General features: G+C 46.4%; 1 protein-coding gene across 5 annotated transcripts in view; it reads left to right on the top strand.

Annotated features, from left to right (window-relative positions):
- LOC144818631 (poly [ADP-ribose] polymerase tankyrase-1) overlaps positions 1-19068 on the top strand; it is a 682266-nt gene that overhangs the window by 348870 nt on the left and 314328 nt on the right. For all 5 annotated transcript variants that reach the window (XM_078676238.1, XM_078676237.1, XM_078676236.1 and 2 more), the window contains one exon: positions 673-752. In XM_078676238.1, the coding sequence (XP_078532364.1) occupies positions 673-752 (80 nt within the window). The remainder of the gene's footprint in view (positions 1-672; positions 753-19068) is intronic.

The following is a 19068-nucleotide window of genomic DNA, read 5'->3' as shown; positions in this document are numbered from 1 at the left end:
GGGGACAAATAAATAACATGAATGAACAATAGTATAACATTTGTAATGTGATCGCACACTAATGTTAGAACATAGTCAGAAAATAGAAGTCTGCTCTGACAGCAAACTAAGCCCAGGAGAATGAGTTCCTAAACAGTTGAAAGAAAAAAAACGCAAATGCCAGCCGCGAACAAGCACTGGTTAAGTGAGATGAATTGGCTTTTCCAATTCTTATTCAAATTGAAGGTACATGGCAAAGGCATGCATATATGCAGGAGTGGCATGGTTGCTGCATATGATATGCATGGTTGCACTGTACTGACATGCAAAATGTTTATCAAAATATCTGCTGTTGTTTCTGGTCCCACCAGTTAACAGCAAAGGATACCAAAAGTTTGGTAATGGGAAAGAGGTTATTAAGAGGTTATTAGAGTAACAGCCACCATCATGGTAACTTTATATTCCTGATTTTCTTTACTACATAGTCCTATTCTAGTTAACAAAGTTTTTTAATATCAAGAGATTTTTTATTTTGTCATGTCTTTAAACCAGTTATTACTATACGTTTACAGTTGGGAATCTTGTTCATTATTTTAGCTTTATGTGAAATGGTTTGAATTGTCTTGAACTGTTTTTTGTGTCATAAACTGCAAGAACAGTGCTTTTAAAATCAAATTTCTTTCTTTGGATTAGAAAGCACGCCTGTACGCACATCTGATGTGGATTATCGGTTGTTAGAAGCATCTAAAGCAGGTGATTTGGAAACCGTGAAGGTAGGTTATCTTCTTTGAAACTCGTCATTGAATGTTTCTGTGAAAATGGGCAAATATTAGTTAAGAATTTTTTTTTTTAATGGGAATTTCCTTAATTGCTTTCTGTGCTTACTCCAGCCATCTATTTGTTAGATTATAAAATTGGCCCAAACATTAAAAATGTGGTTGACCCTGTGTGTACTGAGATTCTCTTATGTTATGTTCAATATGGAGCTTTCTCTGGAGGGGCAGGTATCAAAACTAGTAGCTGGCTGTCTAGCTGTCATCAGACTTCTGAGAGAAATTCTTCCTCTACTTCCGCCCCCTGCCCGGGTTGAGGTGGTACGATGCACTGTGCTCAGCAGGCTAGATTATTGTAACTCCTTGCTGCTGGACTCTCCAAGCTTTCTTATGGATAGACTTCAGAGAGTCCAGTCTGCGGCGGCTAAACTAGCTCTGGGGTGGCCGACGAGAGCCTCTTCCTCTACGGCCTTGGCCCAGCTACACTGGCTCCCGGTGAGAGAGAGAGTACAATTCAAGTCTCTCTGACCTTTAAGGCCCTGCATGATCTAGGCCCTGTTAGCCTACAAAGGAAATTTAGATGGTATGTTCCAGCCCGCAGCCTACGCTCCTCCTCTGCTAGGCTGGTGACAATATCTTGGTTTAAGAAAATCAAAGCAGGAGGAAGATCGTTTGGCGTAGCCGCGGAATGCTCTCCCGGCTGAGCTTAGACACATTTCCGATCTCCCCTTGTTTAGGAGGAGATTGAAAACACTTCTCTTCCCTAAACTTTAGTCCGCTATCTCCCTCCTTCCCTATGCCGTCTTGAGTCTGCAAGTGCCAGGATGCTTTTTAGGTGATGGATGCGCTTTACAAATGCAATAAATAAATAAAATAAATAAAAAGAAAAGATCCTGAAAACAGTTATTTAGCTATCCAAATTGAATATCCCTCCCCCTTAACCTTGTAGGTCTTTTAGGTCCATAAATGGAGCACAATCTTGATCTCTGGCAATAATTTGACACCCTATAGAAGCTCTGGAAGCTTTCCACATATACTCTGCAGGCATTATACAGCGAGCATCTGGCCCATTTCCATGTCACATTCCCAGGGTAATCTGTATGACGCTGCTTCATCTATCTGAGCAAAATGCCTACGGGAGATCCAAGGTGAAAGGGACTGCCCCGCACAAGCAATAGCTCTACGGTGTTCCGCAACCGGCGTCAGTAGGCCCCCGGCACTCCAGCGGTCCGGCCCGCAGTCAAATGACCAGCCCCTTCATAGTACCAGTAATAGCTCTCAGTGGTACGTTTTCCGCAGAAATCAGTTAGGCCGAAGGCTCCAGCAGTTGCCCTCTGATCCTGGAAAGAGGCTATACAACTCACTGTTCAGCAGGTATTTATACTGGACAGAGGGCCACTCACAGTCCACATCCCTACAAGGGGTCACATCGTCTTCCCCCGTTCTATGCCCGCTTCAGCTCCTCAGTATCAGCGGTGGGGGGGGACCCTAATACAACACCAGGGAGGGCTCCTCACAGACTCGCTAAGTTCCTTCCTCTGGGGCCACACAGCTCTTTCATCAAGGTCACCAGAGCTGCAGCAGGGTCTCTGTCTCCCAGGCCCCGCAGGCGAACTCCTCTCTTCGGGCTCGGCGCCGCTGTCCCTCCTACCTCCGCCAACCTCCAGTCCTCTGTCGAGGTTCAGGCGGGTAGAGCGAGGCGCCCCCAGGAACCAGCTGCCCAGTGCGCGCAGACTGTGGAGCAGGTGGGCGGCCCTGGGAACCACGCATTGCTCACCTCGCGATGCTCCAGTTCGATATTCGCCGGGCCCAGGTCGCGGTCCTCTCCCGTGCGCCCCCGCGTCCCAGATGTGGACTTGTCCTCGTCAGGCCACTCACTCCGCTGCTACGGCCTCTCCGATGTACCGGTCTTGGGGCCGGTCTCCGATTCCTCGGGCAGTAGGTCTGTCTCCAAGGTCTTTTAGCCAGCCCCTACTGCCACCCCCTTTTGTACAACTTTTGGCCGCCATAAGTGTGGCAGGGTATGCTCAGACGTGGGTCCCTTGTTCACTTTGCCACTGGATTCAAGCAAGCCGGGCTGAAGACGGCTGGAATGCCAGAAACCGGTCCTCGGAAGCATGTTTCAGGTCCAGGGAAGGCATGGCTTGGCAGTTCGGGCTGGACTGTTCCCATGAGGCACAGGGTCAGACTGATTTGCATATAGCCATGTCTGAACTGGGGTGGCAGAGTGGGCTAAAGAACGGTGATGGATTAAACCCAGATCTTTTGACTGGGTGTGAGTGTTTGATTGATTCAGATGCTCCGTCCATCACCACCCCCTTTTGTACCGCTTTTGGCCGCCATAAGTGTGGCAGGGTATGCTCAGACGTGAGTCCCTTGCTCACTTTGCCACTGGATTCAAGCAAGCCGTGCTGAAGACGGCTGGAATGCCAGAAACCGGTCCTCGGAAGCTTGTTTCCGGTCCAGGGAAGGCATGGCTTGGCAGTTCGGACTGGACTGTTCCCATGAGGCACAGGGTCAGACTGATTTGCATATAGCCATGTCTGAACTTGGGTGGCAGAGTGGGCTAAAGAACGGTGATGGATTAAACTCAGATCTTTTGACTGGGTGTGAGTGTTTGATTCAGATGCTCCGTCCATCACCACCCCCTTTTGTACCGTCTAGATTATGGCGCTCTCCACACGCCCAGTACGTCGTTTCATGCGTGGACCGCCATTTTCATGCAGCCTAGTCAGCTTGAATCAGGCAGTCAGGAATTCTCCAGGCGTCTTACAGCTGAGAAGGGACACCCACGGTTCCTCCAGGGTCTTACTCAGGTTGGGTCACCCCAGCATCGTCCCCGGGCACGTGCGGAATCAACGATACGCAGGATAATGTGGCCATGTGCGCCATCAACGGTGCTGTAGCCACGCCGCGTTGTATATGCTTATGGGCATGCAGGAGTTAGGGGCCACTGCTGTCATTGAATATTTCGCACATACAATCTCTGATCACAACCCATTGCTGCTGGGCTTCCAATGGGGTCACTACAGACCACCAATCACGACTTGGAAACTCCCCCCTTACATTTTACAAGACCCCACGACATGTGACCTGCTGGCGGTGGCTATCTGATATTACTTTCAATACAATCAGTCCACGACACATTTACATTCGGAGTGGAAGGCCTTTAAAGACTTTGTTAGAGGGTGGTGCATGCAGAACTCTCTTGGAGTGCAACAGTCGCTGGAGAAGGTCATTCTCAAGGCAGAGGGCGAGAAATGCCGCCTGGAGCGCGACCTCCCAAGCCGTCTCGGAGTGTTGTCAGAACTCTAACATGTGAGGCTTCAATGCAGTGAACTTCAAGACCGACTGCAAGCACACTTCAGTGGGGTCTACTGGCACACCACATGCTACTTGCATGACCCCGGGCACTGATGGCCTCCTGGCAGATTTCTACCAGGAATATGTTGCAACTCTGGCACCCGTCTGATGGCGCTAAATACTGAGGCCTATGGAAGATGGCTGCTCCTGGACAAGACTCGTGAGGTGCTCCTGGTGTCGATCCCTATGCCGCATTAGGGTCCAGCCGACGTAGCCTCCTTTGCTGAACCTAGACTTTAAGATTTTAAGCAAAATACTGGTGGATCAGCTCTGTCCTTTCATTGGCACTTTGATTAATCAGGATCAAAATGGCTTTATCCCACTCTACAACACCATCTTCAATAAACGTAGGCTGTTTCGGATTTTAGGAGGTGCCCATACGGAGGCTTACCTGAACGCAGTGGTCTACTTGATTGCTCTCCATATGGCAAATCGAAATGATGTGTGACAATACTCCCTGAGGAGGAGGAGGCCTGGGTGCGCACTGGGCAGCTACTATTGGACCCCTTCTAAATTGGCAGAGCACCCAGCAAGTTTTTCCCGTCTCCCTTACTATTTGCTCTAGCCATCCAGCACTTTGTGGCCTGATATGGACGGAGGCATTCACCTGATGGAAGGTTAACACTGTATGCAGATGATATACTGCTGTTCATTGGGGACACTGGGGCAAATGTGTCTTGGGGAGCTCAGGAACCCGAGCAGTTTGGGGAAAGTCCGGGTCTCAGAGCCTACTTGCAGCAAAACATGTTGATCCCCAGTGTAAGCAAACATACTGGAAGCTCCACAATCTGTAGTCAACCTCTGCATACAATGGGAACTGACAATGTTTAAATATTTGGAGGTCCACGTTTATAATTTGGATTGAGACAGTAGAGATTGCAATTTAGGACTCGCCCTACGCTCGTGAAGGCAGCAGTGTCTTTCTGGTGCACGCTACACCTGCACCTCATGACCAGAGTGGCACTAACTAAAATGGCGATATTCCCCCTTGCCTGATTTCCCCCGATCCCTCCTATATTTGTTTGTTGCACTACCAATTTTCAATTTGGATCCTGCAGATGTGGTTTAGGGACATTGAACGCTTATGAGGAAGCTCATATGGGATGGAGGACGAAACAGAATCTTGCTCTGCCTCCTTCAGCGCCTGCTTGGAGTGGGCAGGCTGTCTTTAACTGACCTAGTACTATATAATGCAGCAATGCAACTGCAGTGGTTGCTCTTGAGGTGGTGGAAGGGAATAGTGCGCAAAACTGGGGATAGACCCTTATATTCTCTGGCACTCCCACTTGTAGGGCTCTCCACTTCTAGAGAGGGTTATCTTTCCACCTGACGGATGGTTGAGTGAACGGAAGCTGGGATCCTCACTATGAGAGACTGTTATGTGAAAGGTGCGCCACGCCTGATGACCAAAGAACACTAACATCAGTCTCAGTTTCTCACGTATGGAACCCTAAGGGACTAGGCTCGAGCCATGGGGGGAGGGCCAGACAGAACCTCAGTTGCATAATGTTTTACAAACTCTCCTTATGTTTGGGAATGGTAGGAAATTTCTGTCCTGGCTATATACAACTATCCTCACTTTGGCAATGGCGCCCGTAGATGGGGTCAAGATGCAATGGGAGGGCAAGCTGGGGGTGTACTCACAGGTGAGGGAATGGACTACGGTTTTGCAGCATCCTTTAGCGTTTCTTGAAACACTAGGTTTAAATAAATGGATCTTAATTACTTGCATACCACAAAACTCACGCCACAGAGGTTGAATGTCATAATGGACACCGTGGAGAAATCGTGCCCTCACAGCTACCTGGTGGATGCAGGATTCCTGCATATGGTATTGGAATGTTCAGTGATCACTGCATATTGCCATTGAGTGTCTCACAACCTGGGACTGGTCGCACACCGCCCAAATCTCGAAATATTAGAAGTCTGTCTGCTGGGTCTTTACTGTAGATTCCCAGTTACCAAAAAGTAAGGTCCGTATTTATTGATCTGGGACTCGTATTCTCTAAACGGATGACTGCTGCGCCCTGGCACTCACCTGATGGCCCACAGCTTGGTAGGTGGAAGGAGTAGCTCTTGAGATGGGCGGTGGCTGAAGAAGTAGCTTTGTGACCGGAAGAGCAAAGAGGACTTCGCCAACACCCCATAGCAGTGGACATCTCTCATTGCTGTTTTTAAGAGGTGGGAGACATCCTGACCGCCGTCACCAGAGGGAAAACAGGGCACTCTGACTGATGACAAGTTGCTCTGGCCGACACTCATGTGGCGTAGACTGATGGCTAGGGTGGGCAAATAACACAAATGTTCTTGATGAGTAATTATGTTAGATTGAAAAGGGGAAATCTGGCCGGGCAGATATCATTTAAATGTAGGTTCCATTGTGTTATTGTTTTCCCCTGCAAAGGTCTGCGATTTACATTGTAACCCAGGCATATGTTAAGGGATTTAAGCAGCGACGCCCAGCATGGCATGCAAAATATCTGCCTTATGATAATGCAGAATAACGAATACGGTAAATGTTGAAAAAACTATCTTAGTACCCTTCAGCCATTATTACAATGTCATTGAGTAGGCAAACAATATGTAGTGTAAGTGAAATTAGCAATCGTAAGAGAAACGTATGGTTGATTGACTTTACCCCGCTAACTAAAGTATTGGTGCACTAAGTTGCACGTAGATGATCATGAATGTGTATGCTAAGGCTTTGATTCACTGGCAACAGACTTTTGAAACATTCTGGATGTTACAAAATAAACACCAGCAAATATTTAATAGAGGCACATAAAGAGCTCAGAGTGTGGTAAACAAACCCTGGTTCAATAAGGATTGTAAAATCTTTTAAAATTAAGATGCACCAGGAGTGGCTTTTATTCAGGATACATCCGGGTAATGCCTCTGTAAGTTGTGCTCATCTCTGAGGAAATACTTAAGGTTTTGTTTTAAGGAAGCTGAAAAGAAATACAAACTGGTGGAATGGGAAAAGGTGATCCAGCGCATATGGGTGAACACCTGTAAAGAATTTTGATGTGATTGCAAGAGGAGTTTGTATGGGGCAATCTGAGGCTGACTTGACAATACCACAGAATAAGTGGGTCACTTATTGATAAGTTGCATTGGAGAAATTGCTGTAGTCTTAGATTGGCATTCGTAAAAGATTTCCTGTTACGTTGGTCAGTAACTAAATTGAACATTTGGAGGTTGATTCCATTGGGCAAATTAATGTGGGCACCTGGGCCTATTGGGGTTTGATTGGGCTTCTCAAAATTGAACTAAACTTGTGGAAGTCTATACTTCTACCTCTCTGAAAGCAGTTTTATCATGTCAAATCAATAACTTTTGGAAAAGCACTTTAATATCGACACATAAAAAGGCTTAAGATCTGAACATTGTATCTATTAGTTGATAGCCCTCGTAGATTGTGGGGGCAATTATTATGCATATATCGGGTATTACAACATTTGAACGTATGGACAAGTGAAAGAAATGTGCTCCAGGCAAGAACACTCGGTTTAGGAGGGGTGCAGCAACCGCAAGCAAAAATGATGCCATTGCTAATACTTGTTATTGAGGCACTAAAAACGAGGCTCAAGATATGTTTGCTTATTGGCACTATTTATTGGCATGTAACCAGATAAGAACGAAAAGATTGTATGCAATATTAATAAAGATGTTTAGAACTTGAGCCTTTCACTTTGATTACTAGGTGCAAATATAAAGTAGCTGTGTTTGAGGCCAGCACATGTGAAAAACTCAAGAGTTAACATTTTAAAACACGTCCGCGTGGCGCACCAACATTATTTAGTTCATACATGCCTGATCCTGTACACCTAGAAGCATGTTCATTTCTTCTTGCCAAAACATGGCCAATCGGCTGGTGCTGAAGTCCTTCCTCCCTTTGTGGTTAGTATGTGCAGATCTTGAGGGATAATACAACTGCTATGTGGTATGCCAACAAGCAGAGAGGAGTAGAGTTTCACCCTTTCTATTTGGGAAGCACTGAGGCACTTGACGTGCGCCAGCATGGAGTTTGGCTAGTCAATCATATGTCCAAGTCTCTGAACGCCAGGCCAACAGCTTGGGTGGGTGTCACTTACCGACCACAATAGTACCTTCACCTGGAGGTGGTACAGGGCATCTTTACCCTGTGTTGCACACCTCAGATCGATCGTTTCAACTTGTAGCAATACCCATTGCCCAGCATGCTGTACCCTACAGTATCCACTGCTAGGAGCCATTGGGGACTCATTTATGTTGAAGTGGAATATTACACTTCATTACTCCTTTCTTACCATACCCTTGATTCCTTGGATTCTAAGGAAGATTTGCCAGGACAGGGTACAGGTCATCTTCATAATCCTGGACTGACCGAGAAGGGTGTGGTATGCGCACCTACTGTGCTTTTCCAGTGTCTTCCTCTCCGCTTTCCATGCAAGGTGAACCTCCTCTCCTAGTCAGAGGGATAGGTCCCGGACTGTAAACTCCAGTTTCCACCTTCATGCCTGAAAATCGAGTGGAGACATCTAAGCTCCTTCAATTCGACACCAACGGCGGTCGACATGATACAATCTACTCGTCGACTCCTCGTCGACTCTGAAAGCAGACCCCAGGATATTGACATGTATGTTATCAACATCAAAAAAGATGAAAGCCTGAATTGATTCTGCCAGGATTTAAACTCATAACTTACTAGTTATACTAATAAGTAAGCAGTGATGGCTTTACTCCTCAACTCATTTGATACTAAAACACTTGCTTGTATCTCTACTATGCAGCCTCTAAATATTAGCTATGAGGATTATGCCAGAATCCTGAGGCTTCACTCCTTTTAAGTAAAACAGACAGATTTCTGTAAATGCTCTCCAGATTGTTTCTCTGGGTAGTGTGCATCGGGTGGTGGTAGTCGGAGATCAATCCCTATAAGGAGAAACATTATATCAAAGATGCAAACACAACATAACACACATTGAAACGCCATTCAGGACTTTTTCCCTTTCTTGCTAGCTTGTACTGCTGACTGACATTGCGGTTCTCTGGCAGAATAAACTGGTTAAAGCTGGGATCGGTGTATAGATTGAGTCCTGAGCAGAGAAATAGAGTGACCACACATATTGGCAACTTTTGATTGTTTTTGCCTTTCATTGTCATTGCATTTATTTAGTTAGTTCTTCATACCGCTTCTGAGCTGCCAAAGCGCATTTGCAGAAGTGTAGGATGCCTATAGTTGGTAGTGTTATGGATGGAAGAGTGTCTTTGAACAGTGTTTTGGTGTTTTGTAATGACCAGAGTGGTGCTCTTATTGTGTTTTTGTTGCTATGCTTTGGAGTGCACCAATCGCTCTTTCCTGCAAGAGCATCTTGCACTTCTTACCCTCTTCCCTGCAGAAACTCACTGCACCCTCACAATGCTCATTCCTGGGACCTATCTGCATCTTTTCAATACTCCTTGCAGGAACACCCCGTACCCTGGCAATACTCCATACATGAGCTCACAGCTCCTCATACTCTCCTCCCTTCACTAAAGGAACTCCCTGCAACCTTTATTGTCCTTCCTGCAGGCACTCGCTGCACCCTTTCGATGCTTCCCGCACACTTCAGAGCCCCTCCACCAAGAACGTCTACAACCCTCACTCACATACCAGAAGAATTCCCCAGCAACCACATCTCATCCCCCATCAGGAGCTCCCTGTGCCCTTCACTCCTCCGTGCAGTTAGTTAATGAAATCTCATTAAGTTCCTTGCAGAGTACCCTACATCCCTCACTTCCATGCTGAAGCTCTCTGCGTCCAACACATCCCTCCCTGCGGGAGCAGAGAGAAAAGGCGTACACTCACACAATCCCAGCACCCCTCACTCTCCTCCCCACATCCCTCACAGCCCCCTGCAGATAAAGAGCATGAGGGTGCACTCAACTGCTCTCTGCAAGCACAGAGAAGGAGGGCACACTTGTGAACTCCAGTCAGGAGCATACAGCCCTGTACTGAAACACTAGATGGCTATGACGAATCTTGAAAAAAATGGAAATAAAACAAATTGCAACAAAAAGTAACCTCAATAAATGCACACGATCAAATTGGATTGGAGTCGTATCCACTACCCCTTGCCTTTATCACCCTGTCCTTTCTTTGGGTACCCATTCTACTTCCCTACAGACTGATAGCAGCATTTTCCTCCTCAACAATATGCTGACCCTCATTTTTACATCTCGCCTCCTATACGGCACATGCTGTCGGACACATTGGCAGACGTATTGTTAGTTTACAGTGACTTCTAGCCTGCTCATTGCTTTCCTTTTGTTGGCACTTTAATTTGCTTGTTTGTTTTTAATTAGAGAGAGAGCATAGGTTTGCCAGCTGTCTCCCGCGCGTACATCTTACAGCCCCCTCAGACGCGCTCCATTGTCCTCTCTTGCCTATGTACTACACCCACACTCCCTATGCAATGTTTTCTTACCTTTGTGTTTTCGCTGCCAACACCCATTTGCTCCCCCTACCCCCATGTTGCTTCCTCCCACTTGTACCCTGTGTGTTGCTTCTCCCACTGTGTCTCCTGTTAAGCTTCCTGCCCCACAAACGTGTTTTGCTACCTTCACTCATCCTCCGAGTTGCTTCCCCCACTCGGGCCGTTCGTGTTGCTTCAGCCCACCACAACGCCCCTCGGTTTTGCTTCCGTGCCCTTTCTTTCAGCCCCCCCGTATTGCTTCCCTCCCACTTAATGAAATGCTTTCACATATTTCTTTTTTTTTAGTTACTGATAGGCAAGAGGGAGAATGCACCTGCTGGACATAAGACTAGCTGTATTTTTTTTATATCGACTGCACTGAAGACTTCGGATCTGATGAGCAGCAGTTTTTTATGATACATTGGCAACAAGGTGGACAAGGCAGTCCAGAAGGGGGCTTTGTCCCGCTGGATAATTTTGTTAATCAAAATGTGTTACGCCCTAGTTAAGAAAGATGCCTCTGAGGTTCTCTGCAACCAATTCTCCAGGGCAAAATATTTTACCGCAGCTTTAGCCAGGGAAATTCCAATGGCTGATATCTTCTGATCGACAACATTCTCATTGATTTGACACTTTAGGCATACAATTTTTTGGGATGCAAGAGGTGAGAAGGGATGGACCTTTGTTGAGTACTCCAGAACTTCTTAGATTAACCACTCCTTGAGACCTGCCTCCATGAGATGGTACTGCTTTGGAATCTGCTCTAGAAGGTGAGGAATCTGTATGTCGAAATATTTATCAGAAGTAAAATTTACTTAACTTTGGGAACAATCGTCCTGGCGATTTCTGTATGTAGTGGCTTTTGAAAAGACAGGAAACGGAAGTCACAGTGGCTGGGTAGTTGCTATGTGCCTCCAGTGAAGTCACCACAACCTCACTTCCTGCAGCGTTATGGACCTGGTGCCACCTACCTGCATGGGAGAGCTGTCGGAAGTTGCCAGATCCAATTTAGCACCTGGAATAGTCATCAGTTGAGGAATCTACTGGTAGAAAGTACAACCACCAGAAAGATAGCGAAGGTATGTCATTTTTTACAGTGTGTGGTGCACTTATGTTAACATGCTGTGCAGAATTCCACAATCTAGTGGTTGAGTCAAGAAGTGTCCTAGTCAAAAACGTTTTCTCTTGTTGGTGGGTATTGACTTTGAGCATGGGTATTATGTCTACCCCAAGCCCACAGTGCCCCACAGCTTGACTACCATTTTAGATTTTTTTTTCCGCCATTGGGTTTACAGGTCCACTGAGGAGCTCATTAAAATGCTGTATGTCCGTTGACAGTTAACGAGGAGCTGCCAAAAACTTCAAATAGACACTAAATCTTGACGTTCGATGCTGGCTAGAGGTTTTTGAGGATACTCTTAGATTTGGTAGAGAATGGAATAGATATTAGATTAGGTGCCTGAAATTCCTCAATGTCATCTTAGAACATGAGCAAAATTTCAATTTATGTCCAAATTACAAATATAAGTTCACATTAAACTACGAGCATCCAGTATTCATGTTCTAGTAACTGAAGGAACACAAGTCCAACAACTGCTACACTTGCTCTCTTTTTAATCCAAGTATTCTGTTTCACAGAGAGAAGGTGCGTCGTGCACACTGGGCAGCAGTAAACAAAGCAGGGACATGTGGATTCGATAAACACAGAAAAAGCATACCATCAGTGGAGGAAATGGATTTCTCAGAAGACGTCTTGTCCAAAGGAGCTCAGTGGGAACACAAGGAGACTCAGACCTCAAGGTTGTTCAACCGGGAGGTAAATGAGACAATGCGTCCAAATTGCCAATAAAACTGCCTAAGTCTTCGAGCGAAAATCAAGGATGTTCACCGGAACACTGGTAGTGGTTGCAGAAAAACTAAGAAACTATCGGTTCATGTGTATTCTTACGTAGACGATTGGTTGGTAATGGTGAGAACAGTCTGAAAAGAGTTGTCCGCCTTGTTCACCATTTGTGGTGGTGGGGGGATAGGTACTATGCAGGCACTGCAGGAACAAACTCTCCTTTATCACAAGTTTCAGTCTCTGACATTGAGTATAGTGATGAAGCTCTTGGGTATGATGCCCTCGTGTATCAAATGATCTCCAAAACCTCTTTAAGAATTGTTAAACAGTCGGTGGTCACAGATTAAATGGGAGGATCTAGTGGTTGTCACAGAGACGTTCAGCAAGGACTTAACCGCATCGCTGCGGTGCAGATTTCCGCGGTGCGCTGACCGCAAACGGAAACCTATGCGTTCATGACGAGCTCAGCTCGTCATGAGCGTACGAGAGGTGTACCTCATGACGAGCTGAGCTCGACATGAGCGTCGAAGGGGTTAAAATGGTGGACCACGGAAAACATGATGAAGGCAAGATCTTTTATTTCGCCCCTTCCGCAGGCCATCATAATAGATGTGTCACAGAATGGGATGGAGGGAACACATGTTACAACTAAAACTAAGATGGTTATGGTCTGAACAAGAGGATACCAGATATATCAACTACCCGAAGATAAAAATGTGTTCCCAGGCCCTAAAGGTATTTCAAAATTAGATTCAAGGGAAAACCGTGCAAATTCTCATGGACAACACAACTACTGTGTTTTAGCAGTATGGGGCAGTTTAATTTCTACTGTTCAGACTAGTTCAGTCCATATGCAAAACTTACACTGATAGAACACCGTGTCTCAGGAGTGGAAAATGCTCGGGTTGATGAACTCAACAGAAGAGCAAACATTTCTAATGAGTGGGAGCTAAATCAAGAACTCCTAGAAAACATTTTCCGACCCTGCAGAACACTACATGTAGATCTGTTTGTAACAGCAGTAAATGCTACATGCCAGTCCTTTACATCTAGGTATTACCATCAGCCAATAAGGAATGCAATGTCTATAAATTATGCAGAGGTTTGCTTGTGACTTTCCTCCTCAACCCTAGTGATACAGAAGTTCAGTGTGTCAACTTGGCTCTAATTCTAGTGGCATCAAGGATGACACGCCAACCATGCTGGTCTTATCTAATGCAGAGCACTGAAGAGCACACTATCTAATTTCCAATGCACAAGGATGAACTACACAGAGGGAAAGTTTTCTTTCAGAATAACTGTAACTCATGGCCTGACTCCTGAGATAGCAGAGTTCAGACATTTAGACCTACAGAGTAAACAATTGCAATCTTAAAATGCTGTGCCTTGAAGTTTAAGAAATACCCTATATGGTGTAAGAGAGAAGCTACTCTCACAAATAGATAATGTCACTTTGATGGTTAAATACCTCACACATCTGGGGAAATACAATCTAGCTATTCATCATTAAGGATACATCTGTCAGCTATTGCAGCACCCTTTAAGGGTTTCTTACACAAGACAAATCTTCACTATCCCGATAATCAAGTGATTTATGGAGGGAGCCAAAAGGCTTGTCTCTTCTTATACTTTTCCACCACCTAAGTAGAGCCTACTCCTAGTACTAACAAGACTCCTGATACCACCCTTAGAACCCATGCACAAGGCTTCACCAATGTTTTTAACGCTTAAAAACAGCATCCCTTCTACCAATAGCATCCCTCAGAAAAGTAAGTGAATTACAAGCACACACTATGAAGAAGTGTTATATAACTATTTACAGTGATACGCTTATGAGAACAAATTCAAAGTTCCTACCAGAGGTAGTGTCAACATTTATCAATCAAACCATTATATTACTAGCCTTCTTTCAAAATCCAGTCACTGCTGCAAAAGTGCACTGCATACCCTAGATGTGACAAGGACTATTATGTACGGGATCACTTGTGAGAAGTACGGGCAATTGAACACTGGTATGATTTAGCTGATAAACTGTTACAGGGGAAACCAAGATGCTTATTCTGCTGTGAAAAAAGCAGCCATTGTCGATTTCTTAGCCAACATGTTTTTACAAGATATCTGTAAAGCAGCCACATGGTTATCAAAACACACTTTAACAGAGCATTATTTTGTTGATATTCAATTGAAAAGAAATGGTAGAGGGACAATCAATGCACAGAATGTAAACTCAGAAGACATCTCACACTGCAAAAGAAGCCAGTTACTTAACGGTAATTGTGGTTTTGCAGCTTGAATGTCTTCTAGATTCAAATGCGGCCCTCTCTCCTCCCTGATTAAAGGGGCCAGTGGAGAAAAGAAAAAAAATCTAAAATGGTGCTCACATTGTGGTGCATTGAGGCACCACACGTGCATTGAGGCTTAACAGAATGCCCAGGCTCTGCCTAAGTTGACGCCCACCAACAAGAGAAAAACTAATTTGACTGTAACATTCCTGGACCTAATCATTAGATGGTGGAATTATGCACAGAGTTTGAATCTAGAAGACCTTCAAGCTGCCGAACCATAATTACTTGTAAATATCTGGTTGGTTTCTTTACCGTTCTCAAACTGATTTTCCCTGATTAGCTTCCCATCCTATCATGGAACTTATTTGCCCCTTCGTATTTGAGGGAAAGTTTCTATTTTAATCCCAAATGGACCTCCCTCGCTATATCTGGGCCAGCATCCTATTTGGATTAGTTTCTGCATGACCCAAGCCCCTGCTCAAAGAGCATTCCCATCCCTTTTCTTGTTTCCATTTATAGTGCTTATATTCTTTGCTCTATCCCCATTATGTTTTGGCAGGGATTAAGGAAGCTTAATTTATTCTGCTGTGTACTGACCTCACAGCTTAATTCAACCCAGTGATGAGTCTTGCAGCCATGGCCATATATTTGGTTAGTTCGCTGGTGAATTTTTAGGTTATGTATAAAGTCATCTCAGCAGAAGAAAGGGGAATCGGAATGCCACCGTATTTCTGCGAGATGTCAAATGGTTTCCCATTACGGGAGTACCTCATACCTTGAAGGCATTATTACTCTGTACCTTCTGGCAAAAGCAATGCTTCCCATAAATCCTGTGTTGACTCAGGGTTGCGACCAGAGACTTTGATGGCCAGCTCCCAAATAGCCAGCAGGATAGTGGGCTCTTTTCCGTGGGCTGCCCCAATAAATATTCTTTAGGCCCATGGCCATCACTACCAGACAGGCCAAGTCATCCAGTGCCTTGGCCTGTCCAGTGCCAGCACATTCAATCCTCACACAGAAGAAGCCACAGAAGTTAGTTCTCAATCGAAAGTGGTAGAGGTGGTATGGGTAGATAGACCACCACAACAAAACTCATTTCCCGACTGCAACTCTTTTCTCACAAACCCATGGCACTCATGGGACTCTTTGTGAGGATGCTAAATTTAGACAGATTTTATACTAAATAACATAATGCATGGTTCCTGGTGTTACTTTGACTAGAAACCTCAGGTTGAGTCCAGGGTGCATGAACTGCAAACCTTAATATATATATAATTTCCACGAATGAGCACAATTGAAGAGTTTACACTGATAGAGGCAGCATAGTATACCTCACACACCACTTTACCCCCAAGAAAGTGGTTCATCATGCAAGTTACAAACCAACCACTCTTTATCTCGCCTACCAAGCAGTGCAAACTATCTGGTTGCAAAAGATCTGCTGTGGGCTTACCAATAACAGGTAGTGGGATTGGAGCCCATCAATTGCTTACCATTGGTTGGCTTAACTAGCAATAATTTGCTTGCTTTTTATTTGAGGGCTTGCCTCATCCTACTTGTGTTTTATCCCTTCCCTGGACCATATACTTCCACTGCTTACTTTTAGGGAACTATTTTTTGTGTTTTTGGTTAAAACACAATATTTACATTGGTGAGAAAATCATGAATTAAAGTATAATAGTTTGTGGACATTGAAAAATACCTCTCAGCCTGCCAGTGGCAGCTGTGGCAAATCATAGGCAAATTAAAAAAATATACACATTTGTGATTGCATATTTCTTGTAATATATCAGTATGTGGCTTTTTTTTAAAACATCTTTTTATTGAAAGAAAAACAGTTCCACCATAATACACATCCTTAGAGCAGTGAAAGAGCAGAATTAGCTTAGTGTCAAAAACACAGCATTCCAATCATTGATGGTTATTGGGATGATCCACCTCCAGTCCAGTGTGCCCTCTAGCCCAACTTCGGGCTTCAGACCACCCCCGCCCCTCTTACCATCCTCCTTCAGGACCCCCTCCACCCCTTATCCCCCCTTCAGAATTGCAGACCGCAACTGAGCCCAAAACCATAGTCTCCCTAGAAGGAGGGAACACAGACTTGTCCCGGGCGATGTCAGACAAGGCAGGACCCCACTACTCATCCTCCGAGGCATCCATCCACTCTCCCCTATACCTTCTCCAGGCCCGCCAGATCTTTTCCCATTTTCTGGGGCAGCCCCTTCTGTTATAGATTACCTTTTCTGCCCTCTGGCACCAATCCAAGTCCCGCTCCCATTCCTTTATTGTTGGAAGCAGGTCACTCCCCCAAAGACGTTCAATATTTCTCTTGGCCACCATGCTCGCAAAGGCCAACCACTCCTTGTCTCCCTTGGGCCATGTTATCTCTCCCGTGACTCCCAATAAGTGCCACTTGGCCTCCAGCGGTACCTCCGCCCCAACCACCTCATCCATTATGTCCTTTAATCTGACCCAGTAGGAACTAATTTTGGGGCAGTCCCAGAGGATGTGGAAGAATGTACCCGCACCCTCTCAGGCAGAAGTGTGACGTTGCGTATCCCATTTTAAATTGCACCGTGCGTGGGGTGTAAGACCTATGTAGTATACGGAGCTGTACCAAACGGAATCTCGCCCGGATCGCCACTTCCCTGGGGCACTGTAAGGCCTCGCTCCAATCATCGTCTTCTAGTAAGCCCAGATCGGATTCCCATTTTTCCCGCAGTGGCCCGAGTATATCCGGGAGATTATTGATCAGTTTCTTGTAGGTGAGAGATATGGCCTTGTCAATCATTGGGTCCAGAAGCAGCCTGTCTTCGAGCGGGGCGTACTCAGGTAGCTGGTCCCCCTGTGTTAAATGTGAATTTATGGCATGTGTGAATTGTTGGTAGCGGAGGAATTTGCCATTCCCCATCTGGAATTCAGACTGCAAAGTCGTGAACTCCACTACTTTCCCCCTCTTCCAGACATCACCCAAGAGATCTATGCCGATGAGGCTCCATGTATGCAGGTCGCGGAGTTTAACTACCTCCCTCAGGAAGTCCCCCTTCCATAGGGGCGTCTGAGCCGTGAGCTTCCTCTCCCAACCGAGCAACTTTGTTGCTAGCTTCCATATCTGGACCACCACCGCGGTCTGGGGGGGCAAGGGCAGATTCCGCCGTCTTCCAGAGTAAAAGGCCGCCAAATAGGTACCCACACCCATGGCCGCACGATCCACCCGGTATGCCGGTTCCTCTTGCGGGACAAAGACCCAACCGTTAACGATAGCCAGCTGAGTTGCCCAGTAGTAGAGCTGAATGTCAGGAACCTCCAGTCCCCCCCTCATAGGGACCGCGCTGTAGCTTACCAAGGGCAATACGCGGGCACCCACCGCTCCACAGAAGGGAGCGTTGTTCCGCCTCCACCATTTTGAAAACCTGGTCCGGGACCGGAAAGGGGGAGCTCTGCAGCACGTACAACAGTCGCGGCAGGGCCATCATTTTGAAGAGTACCGCTCTCCCCATAAGGGAGACCGTGAGGGTGCGCCAGTGTTGCACGTCGCCGTGCAGACGGTCAATTCGTGGCTGTATATTAAGCCGGAAGAACTCAGAGGCCATCAACGTAATCCATATCCCTAGGTAGCGGAATGCCTCCTGCCACACCAGACCTTCACATCCCACTACCACGGGTGGTCGGGGTCCCGCCAAAACATAGCCAAGGGATTTACTCCAGTTGATCTGGTATCCGGAATATTCCCCGAAAGTGCTTAATATACTCATTAGACGCTGAATTGATTCCTCCGGCTCCCGGGTGTATAGCAGGATGTCGTCGGCGTAGAGCGAAATGCGCTCCTCCTGCCACACCAGACCTTCACATCCCACTACCACGGGCGGTCGGGGTCCCGCCAAAACATAGCCAAGGGATTTACTCCAGTTGATCTGGTATCCGGAATATTCCCCGAAAGTACTTAATATACTCATTAGACGCTGAATCGATTCCTCCGGCTTCCGGGTGTATAGCAGGATGTCGTCGGCGTAGAGCGAAATGCGCTCTTCCCAACCGCCATCCATTACTATCCCCCACACCCCCGGGTCCGACCTCACCCAGTGCGCCAGCGGCTCGAGTGCCAGGGCAAAGAGGGTCGGGGACGGGGGGCACCCCTGTCTCGTGCCACGCCCCAATCGGAACGCCCGAGACGTGGCCCCGTTCACTCGGACTCGCGCCAGTGGCTCCGCATACAGCAGTTTCACCCATGAGCAGAAGTTAGTTCCGAAACTCAATTTCTCCAGTACAGCGTAGACATAGCACCATTCGACACTGTCAAAGGCCATATGGGCGTCAAGGGAGAGCAAGGACGCCAGATCTCCCGCGGGCGCGGCAACTGTCTGTAAGACCCCAAACAGCCGGCGCTG

The sequence above is a fragment of the Lissotriton helveticus genome, chromosome 2_1 (genome assembly GCF_964261635.1).
Source record: "Lissotriton helveticus chromosome 2_1, aLisHel1.1, whole genome shotgun sequence".
NCBI classification, from domain to species: Eukaryota; Metazoa; Chordata; class Amphibia; order Caudata; family Salamandridae; genus Lissotriton; species Lissotriton helveticus.
This window is presented reverse-complemented; position numbering and strand designations above follow the sequence as displayed.